General features: G+C 42.6%; 1 protein-coding gene across 1 annotated transcript in view; it reads left to right on the top strand.

Moving 5' to 3' along the window:
• PKP3 (plakophilin 3) overlaps positions 1-15,108 on the top strand; it is a 52,776-nt gene that overhangs the window by 28,187 nt on the left and 9,481 nt on the right. Inside the window, exons 2-5 of the mRNA XM_083348972.1 lie at positions 2,085-2,173; positions 2,636-3,348; positions 5,329-5,452; positions 5,746-5,950. Coding sequence (XP_083205098.1) covers positions 2,085-2,173; positions 2,636-3,348; positions 5,329-5,452; positions 5,746-5,950 — 1,131 coding nt within the window. The remainder of the gene's footprint in view (positions 1-2,084; positions 2,174-2,635; positions 3,349-5,328; positions 5,453-5,745; positions 5,951-15,108) is intronic.

Raw genomic sequence — 15,108 nt, 5'->3', positions numbered from 1 at the left:
TGCGCCTTTGGCATCTAGTCATGCCGGCCACATGACCACGGAGACGTTCTCGGACAAGCACTGGCTCTTTGGCTTTGAAACGGAGATGAGCACCGGCCCCTAGAGTCGGAAATGACTAGCACGCATGTGCGGGGGAACCTTTACCTTTACCTTAGGGATGGTGATTGGGTGAATTAAGGACACTGTTAAGAAAAAAGCAAAAGAGGGCAAACAGGTGCACTTATTTGGCATGGGTCTACACCACGGGTGTCAAACTGCCAGCCCGCGGGCCAGATGCATCATGCCGAAACCGCGCCCACCCCATTGCTAGCAATGGAAAAAAGTTGTGATACGTCACATGATGTTGCGAGTTTGATACTCATGGTCTACACAGTTATTGAAAAAGGTTAGGCAATCCAATTGCATGAAGATTCATTTTCCAACTGAAGTGTCAAAAGATGACAGGTCTTAGGCTGTTGGAAAAGGATCCCAAAGATAAAATCCCAGCTATGATTAGCTCATGTATATATGTATGTATGTATGTATGTATGTATGTATGTATGTGTATGTATATGTATATGTACACATACACATACACATATACATATACACACATATACACATACACACATATACATATATATACACATATATATATATACATATACACATATATATACATACATATACACATACACATAGACATACATACATATATATGTCTCAGAAAACAAATATATATATATATATATATATATATATATATATATATATATATATATATATATATACCTCAGAAATATATATATATATATATATACCTCAGAAAACATATATATATATATATATATATATATATATATATATATATATATATAGGCTCATACTTTGTCTTAGAAACAGCAGAACCTATTATTTTGTCATATGAACTGTGGGATCTATTCAAAATATATCTTGAAGAAAGCTATGATAAGTAAATTGAAGCCCTATTATGAAATAGGATATATTTGGCATGACAGTTTGTGGACAGACAAGATAAACATTGTCCTATGACCTGCCTGTGAGTTTCTGGAAGCAGTTAGTTGGTCACCCACGTAGGTATTTTACTGCCTGAAACAAACATGGTGCACCCTCTAACGTTACATGTGGAAAAGCCACTAGACTGGAAGTGGAATTTTATTTCAGCACCAGTGACAGCATCTTTCACAGCCCCTGAGGACAGCAGGCTAGCTCAGAAAACAGAGATGATATAGTTATTGGGCATGCAGTTCTGTCTTCCAACAACTTGCAATTGTTGCAGTTTTCCCACAACAGCTGGGGAAGCTACTTCCCTCTTCCTAATTGCCCAACTGGACTGTTGTGAGCAATCCACATAGAAATGGTATACTTGACAAGAAGAATCTTTGGTGATTTAGCAAGATTGCTGTATACCAATTTAGCCTCCTGGGACTTTAATTTTATGGTAAAGGAAGCCACTTGGATATTAAATGCTTGGACTGTCCTGCATCTCCAGGGATAGAATCCCATATTGCAAGTAAGGTAAACGAGTCCCCACAGATTTCACTCTGTTAGTCTTTGCCAAATATAGAGGGCAGTGCTCATCTCCATTTCCTCCATATAGCAGGACTAGGTAGGAATCCTGTCCCCAAGATTTTAGAAGACTCTTGCCATCTTGAAGACACAGTATTGAACTGGATTGGCCAGTCAATAGCATAAGATTATAAACCTGTGCCATTTCAGAAATACAACATGGGAATAAATGAAACCAGAACTTTGGCTATTAATAAGATGAACGCAAAACCGCTCACAATTACAGAACCTATATTACAAAGCAGAAAACGATACCCTCCAGGGATGCTAGGCAATATCTTCCATCATTTTAAGCCAGATTGGCTGAGAATGCTGGCTGGGAATCAGAATGCAGGGGATCTGGATCGGTCCCCATCGCTGAGTTGGGGACTACCCTAAATTTGAGGAGAAATTTTGATTTTGGTCATGCAAATAACACGTCTCCGTAAAATGTAACTGGCTTCAGCCAATTACTGCCCTGCTTCCATTACTTTCTTCACTTTCTACACATAATATCTCTCTGTATCCTATTGCAGGTGGAATCTCCCCCAATGGTCAGTTCAGAACTCTACAGCAACAGTTTAGCTCAAGATCCCAAACCAATGGCACAGATCACAAAAGTTTGGTAGGTACTGCTGTTTCTGTTCCCTGTTTCTAATAATATTTAACTGCACTATTCCCACAGTTATTTATATTTCAGTGTTCTTTATATTTCAATCTGATCTGGGTGGTTGGTTTATATGCATATATGTCCTTCCTGTTGCTGACTTCCAGCCCTGCAGCCTTTAAAGTGATGATGCCATATAACACGCTTGTTTATCCTAGTAACGGTGTCAGGGCAAGCAGTGCCTATTCTTAAGCCACAAACAGTGCTGATGTTAACGAGGGCAGCCTGTAGCCCCCAGAATCCCTATAGTAGATGTTCATTTGTATATAGACTAGATGACTTCAAAATACCTCAGCTGGTCTAGGAATTGGCATGAAGGAAGTGTGCACTTACCTGTGTATGAGAGACAGGATTTATCTGCTTTTGAAAATTAAGTATTAACTTTCCCTTCCGTCCTTCCTTCTTTCGTGCCCCTTGCAGCTGCACCATTCCGTTGGCAACAATGGCTATAATTCCGTGAAGGCTGCCGGCTGGTCCTCCCGCTCAGCAGTGGATCTCAGGCCCAATGCTAGAATAGCCGCTGTCGGCGATGGCACCGGCCCCAAAGGTCCCCTGTATGGCGCGAATTACAGCTCCACCACCCGGCCCAGGTCTTTCAATGACAAGAACTACCGGAACGGTCAGAACTATGACACCATGTCCTTGCACTCCCTGCGTCTGACAGATGGTCTAGGCGGCCCTGGGGGTGTGGATGACCACTACAGTTTAATGTCTGAGATGGATCCACTGACCCAAGCGAGACTCTACAGAAACCAGGGCGGGGGTGGCTTCCAAAGATCCTACGCCTTTGAGAGGCAGATGAGCGCCGGCTCTAACGCTTGTGCAAAGCGACCCCTTGACTGGATGGATGGTATGGTGGTCCCCCAGAACAGGACCGTCATCCGTGCACCAGCCATGCGCACTCTGCAACGTTTCCAGAGCAACAACCGCTCCCGATTTAGTACGGGCTCCTTCAGTGGCGCTCAGACCTCCCAAGGAGGGGCTGGGAACACCTACGTTACAGTGGAGCGTACTTCCCGTGCCCCTTCTGTGCACAGTTTGGCTGAATCCAACCACCATTTGCAAGACCTGCGTGGCATGGACATGTTTGATGGTCAAAATACACTGATGTCCCAGCAGTCCTACTCCGGTGGGTAAGTGTGCTGTGAATTTGTAGCAGTGCAATGCTCTGGTCCTAAGTGAGCTGAGGAAACTGGGACAGATGGCTTTCACCCACTTAGCTGCCCTGAATTCCAGCCAAATCAATCTCTATTGACAGTGGAAAGTGGGAATGACATGACTGCATTTCAGGCACACAAAGTAGTCCTAGACCGAGAAACCTTGCCACGGGGGCATGGAGCAGCTAATTTTTTTGCAGATTGTTTCTTTGCCTGGGTGCTCTTTATTGGTGAATCTGGAAGTTAAGGTACCTGTTATGCCTAAAGGACTCAGGTGGCAAAAGAATGGCACCAGTCTCTGGATTCTGCCATTACTGAGCTGAAATCCACCTAAAATAACCAGCACAGTGGCCAGGAAAATAATACAAATTACATTCTGTCTGCTCACTGATTTTCATATACGGGAATTGTAAATGAGGTTATTCTGAGTCTGGGCAGGCATTGACGTTTCTATCAGTCCTAATTAAACTTACAGGGTGTTAGTATATGGTATTTTTCTATAACAGATGTTTCTATAACAGATGGGTTATTTAATTTATTCCTTGTTGACTAGCTGTAGGTATAACAGCTGAGATTGGCAAGGTAAAGAACCATTGGTTCCCAGACTAGAAATGGCCAGTTTGGAAACATATCTTCTTAAAGCAATACGGCGACCCAATAGTTTTTGGTTAATTGAGAAAAGTGAAAGAAAGAAGCTTAGAATTGAAACCAGTGGTTATGAATGAATTAATTTTTATCTCTCTCCCCTCACACCTCCCTCTTCTTCTCCCTCTCTCTGTCTTTGACATCTTTGCACTGAATTGGGCAAGTAGCGGATGGCACAGAATCTTAATTTTTTTTATCGCAACATAAAATCTTTTTTTTTCCTGGAGTTTTGCATTTTGAGAAATTACATTTGTAGCTGTGAAAAGTAAAGCAAGTTTCTACCACTTATGTAAGGGAAAAGATTTATATAAGGGAATATTGAATAGCAAAAGCAAAGGTAATAGTTTACAAACTTGATGTACAGTATTTACATTTATGGTCTGATTATCCCAGCCCTGTAACCCTATTTTATCAGGCTCTTTCCTTGTTAAGCTCTCTTCCTTCCTCTTCCCCTTCCTTTTTTTAAAGCAAGATCTTTATGTTTTGGCAAGGAATTCAAATTCCTTGTATGCCTCAGATCAGCTAGTACGGCCATTTTGTACCTAAATGCATATATGTAGTTTTGTTTAGTAGATATACATAGTCCTCAGCTTACAACCAGTCACTTAAATGAACATTCAAAGATACAACAGATACCCCCACACACACCTCCAAAAGGTACTTACAACCCAATTTTTAAGTTCCAACAGCTGCAACCCCATGCAGTCATATGACTGCATTTTGGGCACCTGGCAATTGATACACACAGCCATTTCTAGTGTCTCACAGTCACATTATCACAATTTTTTGCTGGTTTCCAGCATTTACTTCCAGTTTCTGACAAAAAAAGCTCATTGGATAAAACAGATTCACTTAATGATGGTGGTATGTTCAGTTAATGAGCATTGCAAAAAAAAAAGGAATAGTCAAGCGGTGATTTATTTAACAACTGCAACAATTTATTATTGTAATTCTGGACTCAATTACAGCTGAATTTTTTTGGGGGGAGGGGGTAAGCACTGTCACTGCATGTGTTGTTTTTTTAGTTCGTCCGAAAAGCTCAATTCTAACTCTACATTTCTTTCTGTTCTGCACCTGTGTTGATAACCTATCTGGTAACCATAGTGAATGTCATGTGGTCTAGCTATATTATGAGTTAGCTTTGCTGTGTGCGCAAGTGTAAAAAGTTTTTCTAGTTTTTGTCTTCACTTTTCTTTTATTGTCTAATGAGAGAGGATGTAGTCGGTATCAGATGGATATTATTAGAAATCTCTGTAAAAAAGGAGAAGATTTGAAATGGCATAATGTCCTCTGATTTAATTTTGGTTTCAGATTTGATGACATTGATCTTCCCTCTGCCGTGAAATATCTGATGGCTAGCGACCCCAACCTCCAGGTGCTTGGGGCTGCTTATATCCAGCATAGGTGCTACAGTGACAATGATGCCAAGAAGCAGGTGAGGCTAAGATGGATTTATAGCTGAAGGCATGCCTAAGATCCCAGTATTATTTGCAGTTTACTCAGCAATGACTCTCCTTTAAGAGGTTGTGCCATGCTTAGTTAAAACAGTTGTGGTGAGAGGGGTTCTTGTACGTTAAAAGGGAAGATTATTTGACTGAAGAAAAAGGCAGCTTGCTTAGAGACAGGATGAGAGGGGTGCACGTGGGTGGTGATGAGACAGGATGAGAGGGGTCCACATCTCTGCTCTTCTCTCTTTTAAGTTGTGTGCCACTCTCCCTCTTTCCATAGGCTCGCAGTCTCCAAGCCATATCCAAGCTGGTGAAGCTCTTCAACAGTTCTAACCAAGAGGTGCAGCGCCATGCCACTGGTGCCATGCGCAATCTTATTTACGACAATGCAGAGAACAAGCTGGGGCTGGTGGAAGAAAATGGAATCTATGAGCTGATGCGCACTTTGCGGGAGCAGGATGATGAATTACGCAAGAATGTTACTGGTGAGTGAACATTGTTGTAGCCAAATTGTGGGCAGAGGATTTGGGAGCGTGGATCTATAGCCCACCCAGGAAATAGGAAAATTAAAAAGAAATAGGATAAGTCATAATTTTTTTCTAACTAATTTCAAGACAATCTTTCTAGTTGCGCAGTGGTTTGAAGGTAGTATTGCAGGCTAATTCAATTCACTGCTAGGAGTTTGACTGGGTCAAGGTTGACTCAGCTTTCCATCCTTCTGCAGTCAGTAAAATGAGGATCCAGATGGTTGGGGGGGGGCAATATGCTGAGACTGTAAACTGCCTAGAGAGGGCTGTAAAGTACTGTGAAGCGGTATATAAGTCTAAGTGCTATTGCTATAGCCTTCCACTGGGAAAAAAGTGTGTCTTGCCCTAATGTTACATTTAATTTCCACTGTATCTTAACATAAGGGTCAGAAGAGGAGAAATCTTAGTATAAGGAGAATGATCCTTGTGATTAATAGCCAAATGTTACAACAGGAGGAAGCAATTTCTATCTTAGAGAAAATGTCCTTAATAGGAAATAGAAAAAGGTTCTGCTTTTTAAAATTAAATTTCATTTAAAAAATATCACTGCATCAACTGGCTGAAAGTGATTCAGCCTTTATAAAGCAATGCTAGTATTTTTTTAATCTACTGTTCAACCAAATAACTACCAGGTACATTATAATAAAATATAAACAGTAGCATAAGTTCAATCTAGAAAAATAGCTAAACAGAGGAAGATTTCATGAGACAGATGAAATCTTCCTCCCACTGGTGTTGCCAGTCCTAAGTTTCCATTATAAAGTAAAACCGCATTTCAGTGAAACTTTGTGTGGAGGTGACATCTGTTATTCCAAAATGTCCATTAAATATGAAAGTATGTCATCATGGCCAGTTATTTTATTTATTTATTATAATTTCATAATTGCACAAATGGCATACATGACAATTTGTTTAACGTCATAATTATGCAAAAATGAATTATAGATGTTTCAGAGTTAAGGTAAATTTAATGCTTCGTCAGGCTACTTTAGATGTAATGGACTTGTTTGTTATTTTGCAGGGATGTCTGTTACATATTCACATTAAATATGACTCCATGAAATTATATGCTGTATAAACAATTAGTAATTAAATATGTGATATGTCTGGGGTATGGGAGGAGTGAAAAAAAGGAAAAGGAGAAAACAGATTGGTAGAGGTCAGGAAGGAAACTATGGCCATCTCATCTCCTAATTATTTTTATATAAGCCAGGAAGAGTCTCAAACCAGAATGGAAATAAATAACTAGAGTAAATAGGTATAAAAGAAATCTTGAGGATGGAGTCTCGCACCCCATCAAAATTTACAAGCAAGATTCAGAGATTGCTGTATCTAAAAAAAGTCTTGCAGTAATAGAAATATTATATAGGGTGGCAATATGATTAAATTGATAATATAGGGTGGCAATATGATTAAATTGAAATGTGATAGATTTGAAAACCTGAATGTATCAAGAGAGAAAGGATGGCAAGAAACATTGTACGCAGATTTAATGCCAGAATTGAAACTGCCATCTGTCTTTACACAAAGATTAAATGCAGGCAAGACATTAATTGTATTTGCCTTTTTCTGAAGAAAACAACGTTGGCTTCTATTTTCATCTGGAAAGAAACCTCTAATGTACAGCTGAATTGCAGTTACACAAATAGTAATCACATTTATAGACAATCACAGTCCCAAAGGAATTGCGACAGTTACTGCTAAACCAAAATGTTTTAACCAAGAATTTGGCGAGTAAGCTATGATTTACTGAATGATACACAATGTCAGGTTGAGTTTGCACATCACACTAAACTAAAAATGCTAAGTTTAGTTTATAGGTGAAACCAGGGTCATATTTAGGTTATTTGTATATATTTGGTGCATTAGATGCATTCTTGTTCAAAGCATTTGCTTCCTTCTGTTCCAAATTCCCTTCATAATTAGCAAGCTTTAATTTTCCTAAAATAGTATTGTAGTTTATTTCTTAATTCACAAACAGTAAAACTACACTGAGGAGTAAATGAATGGAAAGAATCAGTGAAATACTAGCAACTGCTGGATACTCTCTTTTTTTTTTTTTGAATATCCTTCTGGGTAGAGATTGGAATGTCAGCCTGTTAACAGGATCAACTTCAATGGCCCTCAGCAAATCCTAGCAAAGAAAAGGGTGTTAGGAGAGGTTGGGGAAAGGGATGTGAAATTTCTGTAAATTAGGGTAAGTGGTTGTTCTGCTTAACATCTGGTAGAGATAAAGAGAAGCAGGGCTGGGGGAGCAAGGGGCACAGTGTGGCTATATGTTGCAGTTTCTGGCAAATATCCTTTCCTAGGAAGAACCGGGAATAGGAATAAAGACATCTGCCAGAGGGAAGAGATTACATTTGCCTTCTGTTATGCAAAGGTGCTTTTCCTGTCTGACAAGCTCTGATTGTTTAATACCAAGGCCAATGAGAAAGGTAGGCCCAAAGCATTGAACTTTCATGCATGTTTCTAGCATGTTGGACACTCGTGAAATGTTAATGGAATTCAATTGAAGTTGGAGAGAGTAATCCTCTTGATACCATTGTCTAGGGCAGGGGTCCCCAACCTTGGCAACTTTAAGACTGGTGGACTTCAACTCCCAGAATTGGGAGTTGGAATTCTGGGAGTTGAAGTCCACTAGTCTTAAAGTTGCCAAGGTTGGAGACACCTGGTCTAGAGCAAAGGTCTCCAACCTTTTTGGTTTGGTGGCCCGGAAATGAAGGCATGCACAGCTACATGCACACACACAAATGAGCCGTGCGCCTGCGCATGCAAAAATGTGCAACCCATTTGTGCACACACACAAGCACATGCACACATGCAAATGGCCGCATGCATGCACGTGCAGATGGGGCTGGGTGGGCAAGAGTGCTGCAAAAGGGGCGGCACTAGCACTGGCAGGATGCTATGGGTAGCACTAATGCCGATGGGATGCTCTGGAGTGGGGTGGTGCTAGCACTGGCAGGATGCTTGGAATGGCACTAGTGCTGATGGGACGCTTGGGGGTGGGGCGGCAGTAGCACCGGTGGAATGCTCAGGGCGGCGCTAGCGTGTGTGTGTGGGAGTGAGTGCACACCCATGTGCATGTGCACTGGCCATCCCTTCACGCAGCCCGGTGGCCAAGTGGCCGTAGCCCAGTATTGGTCTGCAGCCTACAGGTTGGGGACCCCTGGTCTAGGGGACCAGATGAGCTTAACAAGGTGGCTGGTATTTAGAGGAGTGAGGGTTAGAGAAGATAGATCTCTTATAAACTGATGTGCTGTTAGTGTATGTCATCAGAGAAATTGGCTAGAATTTTCCCATGTTGGAAATATTGTCATGTTTGGCGGACATATAAAAAAGATAGAAAATTTTGGATTTAAATACATATACTGCTTCAGAAGGGACGCGGTGGTTCAGTGGGCTAGGACACTGAGCTTGTCGATCACAAGATCGGCAGTTTGGCGGGTCGAATCCCGAGTGCTGCGTAGCAGAGTGAGCGCCTGTTACTTGTCCCAGCTTCTGCCAACCTAGCAGTTCGAAAGCACATAAAAATGCATGTAGAAAAATAGGGACCACTACAGTGGGAAGGTAACAGCGTTCCGTGCACCTTTGGTGTTTAGTCATGCCGGCCACATGACCACGGAGACGTCCTCGGACAAGTGCTGGTTCTTTGGCTTTGAAACAGAGATGAGCACCGGCCCCTAGAGTTGGAAACGACTAGCATGCATGTGCGGGGGAACCTTTACTGCTTCAGAAGATTTTAAAGATTAACACAGGTTGAGATCAGAGACTTTTCTTTTGGGACTGATGGACAAAAATTTGGAAAACAGTCATGGATCTTTGTTTTTGTACATGGTAAGCGCATTGAGATTTTTATATGCACAAAGTTGGAAAAATTCAGCATTACCTACAATACCTAAAATGGAGGAATGGCTGGTGAAGATGATGGAGCTTGCTGAAATGGATAAATTTACTTGTTTGATCAGAGAAAAGGCAATATCTACATTTATTGGTGACTGGAAACCCCTTATGAATTTACTGAATTATCATGAATTTATGGTTTTGGTGATTTGACAGGATAGATTATACAAAGGAGAGAGTTATGAGGAGTAAAAGCCAAAATTATAACTGCTATAAAAAAGATTAATCTTTTGCCAACTACATGGCAAAAATCTAAATGTTTATTATGGGAATGTTTTCTCAGCTCTCTTGTGTACTAAACCCCTTCATATACAATCAGCAAGCTTCAAAGTCCCAAATAAATATTGCAGTAATATATTTACTGATAATTGTACTACTTTTCCTAGTAGCCTGAGGTTAATTGCAGTCTTGTGCAAGATCCACTTTCTAATTCTAGGCAAACCTAGGCCCCTCTTTTAGCTTTCATCCATTAATTCCGTCATAAACCATCTGCCTCTCTAAATCCCAGCTAAATCTGCATCACTATCTTAGTTTCGTAAGAGAAAATACCACCTCATCTTGCTTTATGTTGCTTCTCTTTTAAGAGAATTCTGACTTTTTGAAGTCTCATTTGTATTTTATCTCACCCAATTCTTTTCACTCCAAGAATTCTATATATACATAACCTGTTTTCCAGAAACACAGTATTTTCTCTCCATGTATGGCTTAACTGCTCTTCAGCTACCCGAACATGCACAGTTGCAACAAATCTCTTCATTTCATAAACAAATGTATGTTGGCTGCTGAAAAGAACAACCTTAAATTCTTGTTTACTAACTTGTGCTCAGCTACACATCCACTGATAAGCCATAATGTGAATTCAGCAAGACCCATCCTGTCCTTCAGTTGCCTGCAATTCTGAATGGAACTGTCCCTGGCTCAACTTACTATTTCATTGTCACACACTATTTTTGTAAGTGGTTACCAAGCTGGGTTAAAACTCTTTGCATTTTTATTAACAAGGGTAGGGATTAATGTTCCCCTTGCATGTTAATGCACGTTAAATATCTGTTCATCCCAAATTTCCTAAGAGGGGATTGTGCTTATGCCTTTCAGCAAAACCAGCTATAAAAGCTTTGGCAGAAGCTGAGGAGAGGCATGAACTTAGTAGCCATACTAAGTTAGTCAGTATGGGGCACTTGCATGAGTAGGTAAGCAAGCCCAAAGCCCACTGGCATAAAGACCTGACATCTCAATATCTACAGCTTCTCAAGCAGCTACAACAGTGGTTGACACACTGGGATGCTGTAACAGTTAAGACTGCTCATGAACACAAAACAGAATGAATGAGTGACATTTCCTGGTGGCAGCAGATAATAAACTAGAAAGGGGAAGAAGCAGAAGCTGTTAGTCACAGTTTTTCTGTTGCTAGGCAGCCAATATTTGTAGTTATTGAAGGGGGGAAAGGCAAGTTGATGCTATTAGCCTTATTGAAAGCCTCTTTCAGGCCTTCCAGAAGTTAAACCCAGCTGGAGATCTGGCCCTTTTGTGACTATACAACAAGGAAGAAGAGGCAGAGGTCAGCCTGTAGCCTTATAGAGATCAGATTGCAATTCCCATGATCATTCATCCTCAATTATGTTGGTGGGGTTAATGTTCAACAGTATCTGAGAGAAGAATGTTTTCCATCCTTACTGAAAAGGGAAGAGGAAAGTAACCTGACAAATACGAAAACTAAACAAAATTAAATCCTGAAGTGTCCTCTAATCTTGAGATCTCAGCTGTGAGAAGCTATATAGACAAAGGAGATAAGTTGCTGGAAGGCATGGTGGTTGGCTGGGCCTATAAGACTGTCTTGCTCCAACAAGTTAATATGATTCAGCCATTGCGTTGTTTACAGTGAAATATTCTAATAATGTTAAGAGCGTTACAGTGCTTGATTTGTGCAAGTTTATACACAGCATTACCTAACCAGAACTTGTCTGCTTCGTTTTCTTGCTGTCCAAAAAGAATTTTCTCAGGAAGTTGCTCCATTTCTGCTGTTTTGTCTCTACTCATTACTCAAACTGATGTAGATAGCTAACAAACAGTCCAGGACTCTGTTAATTCCCCCAGGTTTCACTAAACAATCAGAATTTTTGCAAACAGGCTTTTCTACAGAATAGATCTGCAGTACACATGGTTCTTTCCTCACTATGGGCACTTATCTGTTGCATGCTATGTGAAGCTAGATTGGGATTTAACATGTCATCAGAAATAATCTTAGATGTTTAACCTAGCCTGGGATGCAACATTAGATGCACTATTCATAGCAAGGCTATGACAGGCTATAACCTCAGAGCAGTTGTCCCAAGATTTCTTCAGAATCTGTATATGTGTTTAAAGGAAATTTGCAGTTTAACTATGGAATGGAAGAAATGTTGGCACAGTTCTGAATCTGATTAGAATTTATTTAAAAATTGGCAGAAAAGTCTTGGATCTTCATTGTTTTATTTATCCATTTTAAAAAGAAGCAGTTAATTGCTCAGTGTAGTTTCCAAGAAAAAAATAGCACCAGGTTGATTAATAATTGCTTTTTTGACACTGACTTTCCAGTTTATTTCAACTGTAGTTTAATTAGAGGAAATTGCTGGCTCACTGTAACAATAGTTTAAAAAAAGGGGTTGAGGAGACAATGAAAGAGCTTGCATGTACATTTAATACCAAAATCAAATGAATGAGTGACCTTGGTTGCACTCCAGGATTCAGCAAATAACAGGTCTTGCATTATTCAGAGTTGCTGTGGGATCCAGCAAAGAAAACATTGATCTGAGGTTAGTAATAATTGTGTTCATGGTCCTGCTCAGCCATAATAGGCTCAGGTGGCCTTGTGAATGTCATTCTGTGTCAGGTGACATGGGAAAGCAAATAGGACAGGTTAACATCTTCCTAACCAGTAAATTCTTTGTAGGTAAGTTTCAAGGTACCGTATATACTTGAGTATAAGCCGACTCGAATATAAGCCGAGACCCCTAATTTTACCCCCCAAAATTGGAAAAAGTTAGTGACTTGAGTATAAGCCGAGGCTGGGAAATGCAGCAGCTCACCTTATGCTCCTCTCCAGAGATCTTCCCTCAGCAGCGGCCGGCAAAGTAGCTCGCACGCGAAACAAGCCTGGCAGAGGAGCCGGAGCGGCGAGCAGAGGCGCCCGGCCCAGATCCTGCAAGGCCCGGCCGAGACGTGCCCCCAGCAGCGGAGCTGCTCCGGCTCCTCTGCCGGGCTTGTTTTGCATGTGAGCTACTTTGCCTGATGCTGAGAAGACGCGCTTGGGCACTCGGGTTGGTGTCAGTCTCCGCAGGCCCTTCTCGTTTCCAGGAACGTCAAGCGTGCTTGGCTCCCCACCCCCACAGCAGGGCAGGGCAGGGCAGAGACTTGCTCGCCCTTCTGACGGCCCTGAAGAGAAACGAAGGGCTTGCAAACTCCCCGCGAGAAGCTGGGCGAGTGTGTGCCTGCACGCGTATTTACAAAAGAAACGCTCCGAGAGTTCTTCTTTCTCCGCCCCCTTGGGGGGAACTCTAGCGATTGCTGTAGCCGCGCTTCTCTTCTCGGCTCCGAAAATAGGGATTTCTACTCTCTCTCTCTCTCTCCCCTCCCCACCCCGCATTCTCCTGCCTCTTCGATTGCGACAATAAAAGGGCGAAGGGTGCGCTGGTTTCTTCCTCCTTCCTCCCCCCCTCCCCTCCCCTCCCCGATTGTCAGGTGTGGCTTCGATTTTAGTTTTTGCCTATGGTGCTAGGGAGTTGCCAGTGGTGGGATCGTTTTTGGAGTTGCGTGCTTGGCCCAGAGGTGCAAACAAAATGTTTGGAAAAAGGGGGGTGAGGTGGGGTGGAGGAAGCAGTTTGCAAAGCAGCCGAAATGGGGGTATATAGAGGATGGGAGGTTCCCACCGAGAGAGCCAGCAGAGTTGTTGTCGAAGTGCCTCACACGCCTTTCCAACCACCAGAGAAGGGAGGAATAAGAAAGAAACACACACACACACACACACACACCAGGAAATCGAGGAAGCTTGCGTAAGATCTGAAGGAGACACGATCGTGGGAAAGGCACCGAGCGTGCCGTGGAAAAAAAAGAAAGGGTGGACTTGGGCTCGGCTGGTTTCGCAACGGGAAATGGGAAATCCCCGCAAAAGATGCCGGGGTCGACAGCATTTTTTCTACCCGGAACAAGCAAACGCTGCCCCAAAACTGGGGCGTTTCAAGCCATGGCTCCTCCGGCAACAGTCGCTTAAGCTGCAGTTCATCCGGTTCCCCCAGCCTTTCCAAATATTCCAGGCTGGAGCATTCACTCCCTCCGCAGTTCCTCCAGCCATTACGAGCCGTTTCTGGTTAAGTTCAAACAAATACAAGCAGATTCAAGCCGTGGCTCTTTCCGCCCCGAAAATCAGCTGATCGGGCGTTTCAAGCCGCGGCGTTTCAAAACGGCCACAATCTCCCGGCAAGACCTCCTCTGCAGTTCCTCCAGCCATTACAAAGCAACTCTGGTCAAATTCAGGCCGTTTCGGTCTAATTCAGGCAGATGCAAACAGATTCAAGCCGCGGCTCTTCCACCCGAAAATCAGCTGATCGGGCATTTCAAGATGCGGCGTTTCAAAACGGCTACAATCTCCCGGCCAGACCTCCAGCTGCCTCTCGCCGATATGGAGGGCACCAACGCCCCCAAAAACAGGGACGACAAAGCAGTCTAGTCATCCAGCCCTAACGTGAAGGCATTATGCACTCCAAGGGCGCCCCCAAGACCACCAAACCACACCAAACTCACGGAGCTCACGGAGCTCAGCTCGACATGTCTGCCATCTTAGTTGAGCCTGTTAACAGACTTCATCAGTTCCAAAATCAAGATCACACCGGCAAGCTTTGTCAGTTGTCACTCGCGGCAGTACAAATACACTAGTACGGAAAGCTGGCATTCACTTTCGGGGGGAGGAAAAAAAAAACACAACAACACCGCACGCTTTAAAAGATTGGAGTTTTGCAGCCTTTTTTCTCGGGCCCGTCCGCCACCTTTAACTTAAGGCTGCGCTCTCGATTTCCTGGTGTGTGTGTGTGTGTGTGTGTGTGTGTCAGACCCACGGGAATGGCTGGTAGGGAAGCGGCATTCCGGCATTCCCCCCCTTCCTGTGTGTCGAGCCCACGGGGCTTGACACACAGAGAAACGCAAATGCCGGACTGCCGCCACCTTTACTAGCCATTCCTGCG

Source organism: Vipera ursinii (genome assembly GCF_947247035.1).
Source record: "Vipera ursinii genome assembly, chromosome: 1".
Classification (NCBI taxonomy): domain Eukaryota; kingdom Metazoa; phylum Chordata; class Lepidosauria; order Squamata; family Viperidae; genus Vipera; species Vipera ursinii.
This window is presented reverse-complemented; position numbering and strand designations above follow the sequence as displayed.